We start from the raw sequence: 4,464 nt of genomic DNA, 5'->3' as shown, positions 1-4,464 counted from the left end.
ATCATATCTCATATATATATATATATATATATATATATATATATATATATATATATATATATATAAACTAGATGTTGGTGCCCGTGCATATGCCCGACATCATTGTTTGTACATGAACAATATATATTGACAAAATTCAAAGCTGATAAAATAAATCCATACTTGGCGTAGTCGTATGGAAAAAGAAGTAATACTATTAAACTTGTTAAATATTCACTACATATTAACGGTTCGTTTCTTGTACATCCATTGATCAACTTTGTTGCTCAACATGTAGCTGCAAGCCTTCAACATAGTATATCTTTTAGCTTACTTCTATAGTATATTCTTCTTATTTTTCCTATAGCGCCAAAGCATATATCACACGACCTGGTGACATACCATCCATGCCCCTTCACTTCCTCCGCCATAAAAAGTCCTGATCCTTTTATTTGTCATCCATTCCATGTGGACTCCTCCCGTTGTGATGTCTCCGGGGCACTTCCTCACTGGATTCATCCCTCTATAGACAAACTTCTCGGTAGCCGCTTCATGCCCTACTAGAGAGCGCCAAACAAAGGCAGATACCTATGGGTTCACGGAATCAATAACTTTTTTCTGCGGTACTCATATGTTTCAACTATTATTTTTTCTTCTGTTTTTATCTGTATTCAATACTATTTTTACTTCTGTTTTTTTCTGCTGTTCTCATCTGTTTCAATTACTGTTTCCAACTATGTTTAATTTTCTTTTTTTTCTTCTGTTCTCATCTGCCATCACAGGGGTTATTAGATGCTGTGAGCACTGTACTACCTGATGCTCATTACAGGTATTGTGCTAGACACATTGAAGCCAACTGGTTAAAAAAATGGAGGAGTGGGAAAATGAGGAAGTTGATGTGGTGGTGTGCTTGGAGTACTTATGAAGAAGAGTTTAAAGATCAGTTGTTGAATCTTGGGGGGATGTCAGAGGATGCTGCAAGGGACTTGATCAACTATCCACCAAAGACATGGTGTAGAGCCTACTTTGATACACAATGTAAAAATCTAATGGTGGATAACAATTTTACTGAGTCCTTCAATGCATGGACTCTAGATGCTAGACATATGCCAATTATCAAGATGTTGGAGAACACAAGGATCAAGGTAATGGAAAGGCTTGCAGACTATGAAGGCAAAGCAATGAGCTGGAATGACAATTTCAGTCCACCATGTATGAAACTATACCATGACTATAGGGCAATATCACATGCTTGCACTTTGAACTTTAATGGAGATAATGACTATGAAATAACAGAAGGTAAAGACAAACATACAGTGAATCTTGAGAAGAAGAGATGTACCTGTAGGTTGAGAGATTTATCTGGAATTCCTTGTCCCCATGCTATTAAGGCATTGATGCATGAGAAGATTGAACTAATGACACAAAAACACTGGTGGTATAGTAAGGAGGCTTACTTGCTAACATACAAGTACAAAATTCAGCCTGTTAGAGAGGTGCAATTCTGGAAAGTTCTGCGTAGTCAGGACATGGAGCCACCTGAATTGTCAAGATGGTTGGAAGACCCAAAGTAAAGAGGAATAGGGTTGCTGATGAAGCTTTGAAGAGGAAAGGTGAGTGGAGTAGTTCAAGGAAGGAATTATAATGACATGCAGACAGTGTGGTGATGAAAATCATAATGCAAGAGGATGTTACAAGGTAAAGATTTATATTTATTGTAGTTTATGAAATGTGACGACCCAAAGGGTCATCACCTTTTTTCTTACCCATTATGTGCTTTCGAGACCTTAAAAACCTCATTTAGAGTCACCTCGATTTGCGTGCGCAGTCCGGGCGCGTAGCCGGAAAACTTAAATATGAAATTCTGTGAAAAATGCTAAATTTTGGTGTTAAAATGAATAAGTTTGACTTTGGTCAACATTTTGGGCAAACGGACCCGGACCCGTGATTGACGGTCCCGGAGGGTCCGTAGGAAAATATAGAACTCGGGCGTATGCCCAGAATCGAATTTCGAGGTCCCGAGCCCGAGAAATGAATTTTTAAAGGAAATTGTTTTTCTGAAATTGTTAAGGAAAATTGAAATGGAAATTGATTAGAACGTGTTGGTATCGGGCCCGTATTTTGGTTCCGGCATCCGGTACAGGTCTTATATGTGATTTAAGATGTTTCCGTAAAGTTTGGTTGAAATCGGACGTCGTTTGACGTGTTTCGGGCTTAAAGTTCTAAATTTGAAACTTAATGAAGTTTGAAGAAAAACTCTTGATTTTGAGGTTTGATTCATTATTTTTGATGTTATTTTGGCGATTTGATCGCACGGTTAAGTTCGTAGGATGTTGTTGAGTTAGTGCATGTGTTTGGTTAGGAGCCCCGAGGGCTCGGGAGTGTTTCGGAGTGGTTTTGGACATATGAAAATAGCAGATTTTGCTTCAGCTGTTGCAGACCCCATTTCTTCTTCGCGTTCGCGACACATCTTCCGCGTTCGTGAAGCTTTGATCTTTCTTTCATCGCGTTCGCGTGATGGCCCACTCGTTTCTTCTCCAAGCTCTTGGGCGACCATTACGGGATTTCACCAAGTTTTCACCAAAACCTTTCTTCTCCAAGCTCTTGGGCGACCATTGAAGCAATTCTTCATGAAAACCTCTTGGGTTAGTAATTCTTAGCTTATTTTCTTCCATTTCCTTCAACATCTATTGAAATTCCAGGTCTAAAACATGTGATTTAAGGTAGAAAATTGGGTATTTGGGTAGAGTTAGGGCTTTTTGATTTTTCTTGATTTAGACCTCGTTTTGGGGTCGAATTTGAAAATAAATTATATATTTGGGCTCGTGGGTGAATGGGGGATTTGATTTTGGTCCGAACCTCGTGTTTGGACCAAGCGGGCCCACGGTCGATTTTTGAGTTTTTGGAAAAAATGATGGAAAAGCTATAACTAGGCATTGGTTCGTATTGTTTAGCATTTATTGATGTATTGAAGTCATTATTGTATAGATACAATTGATTTGGAGCCGAATTCGAGAGGAAAGGCGGTTATTGAGGATTGAATTGGCCGTGGAGGTTTGAGGTAAGTGTTTGGTCCAACCCTAGCTTGAGGGACTAGGAGTTGAGTCTTATTTGTTAATTGCTTCTTGTTGAGTACGACGTATAGGCATGGTGACGAGTATCTATACGTTGGTGTCAAGCATGACCGTGAGTCTTAAATTGATAGTTGTTGTGTTCTTAAATGACACTTCGGATGCTTTAAATTGATGACTCTTGATATTGAGTAGAGATTTAGTTTATTCCCGTGGACTTTATTTATGTTTGAGTACTGGTATTAATCGAGCTGAGTAAGAGTTGCGCTAGAATTTGGTTATAGCTGATTCTCCCTTGCCGGGATGGTTATTTTGATATTGTTGTTCCCTTGCCGGGAAATTATTATTTTATTGCATTTGTTTTCCTTGACGGAATTTTATTGTGACTTTATGTTGAATTGAAATGGGAGCGGGTGATACACCTACCACAAGATATTGATGAAATGGGAGCGGGTGGTACGCCTACCACAAGATATTGATGAAATGGGAGCGGGTGGTACGCCTACCACGAGATTTGATGAAATGGGAGCGGGTGGTACGCCTACCACGAGATTTGATGAAATGGGAGCGGGTGGTATGCCTACCACGAGATTTGATGAAATGGGAGCGGGTGGTACGCCTACCACGGAAACAATGAGAAATGGGATCGGGTTGCACGCCTACAACGAGATGTGTACTGACAGTGAAATCTGCTTTTATATTCTCTTATCCGTGTTAGAGTTAATTTTTTTATGTTCCTATTATTCTCCTGCAATTCTGTATTATCTATTATCCCCGAAGCAGTCCCCCCTCCCATTTAAAATGTTTATTCTTGTTATTTTCCCGCTGTAGATGTACATATATATATAACTGCACAGGTTTATGTGGTAGTCCGGTCTAGCCTCGTCACTACTTCGCCGGGGTTAGGCTAGGCACTTACCAGCACATGGTGTCACGATCCGGATTTCCCACCCTCGGGAGTCATCATGGCGCCTACTAATAGGAGCTAGGCAAGCCAACTATCAATTACCTCTTTTAGCGAACATCGTCAATATTAGAAAGCAATAAAGCATTAATAATAAAACGGAAGTCTCAAATATATTTAACTGAAAGAAATGCGGAAGTTTAACAAAATCCTCTACCCAAGACTGGTGTCGCAGTACTCACGAACGTCTAGAGAATACTAAATACAAGGTTCGAACGAAACATAAAACTGTTTGCTTCGGTACAAATGATAACAAACTGAATAAAATAGAAAGGGACTCCGGGCTTGCGGACGTCAGCAAGGCTACCTCGAATGTCCCTGGACTGAAGTCAGCTCCCGAATGCTCCTACTGCTGTCCAAAAGCTGCTGCTCCGGTACTGTGATCTGTGCAAAAAGATGCACAGAGTGTAGCATCAGCACAACCGACCCCATGTGCTGGTAAGTGCCTAG

At 40.1% G+C, this 4,464-nt stretch overlaps 1 protein-coding gene across 1 annotated transcript in view; it reads left to right on the top strand.

Moving 5' to 3' along the window:
• LOC109238624 overlaps positions 1-1,553 on the top strand; it is a 2,339-nt gene extending 786 nt beyond the window's left edge. Inside the window, exon 2 of the mRNA XM_019405106.1 lies at positions 762-1,553. Within this exon, the coding sequence (XP_019260651.1) occupies positions 762-1,553 (792 nt within the window). The remainder of the gene's footprint in view (positions 1-761) is intronic.
• The last annotated feature ends 2,911 nt before the right edge of the window (positions 1,554-4,464 follow it).

This window comes from Nicotiana attenuata, unplaced genomic scaffold, assembly GCF_001879085.1.
Source record: "Nicotiana attenuata strain UT unplaced genomic scaffold, NIATTr2, whole genome shotgun sequence".
NCBI lineage: Eukaryota > Viridiplantae > Streptophyta > Magnoliopsida > Solanales > Solanaceae > Nicotiana > Nicotiana attenuata.
The sequence above is the reverse complement of the archived record's forward strand: the minus strand, read 5'-3'. Positions and strand labels throughout refer to the sequence as shown.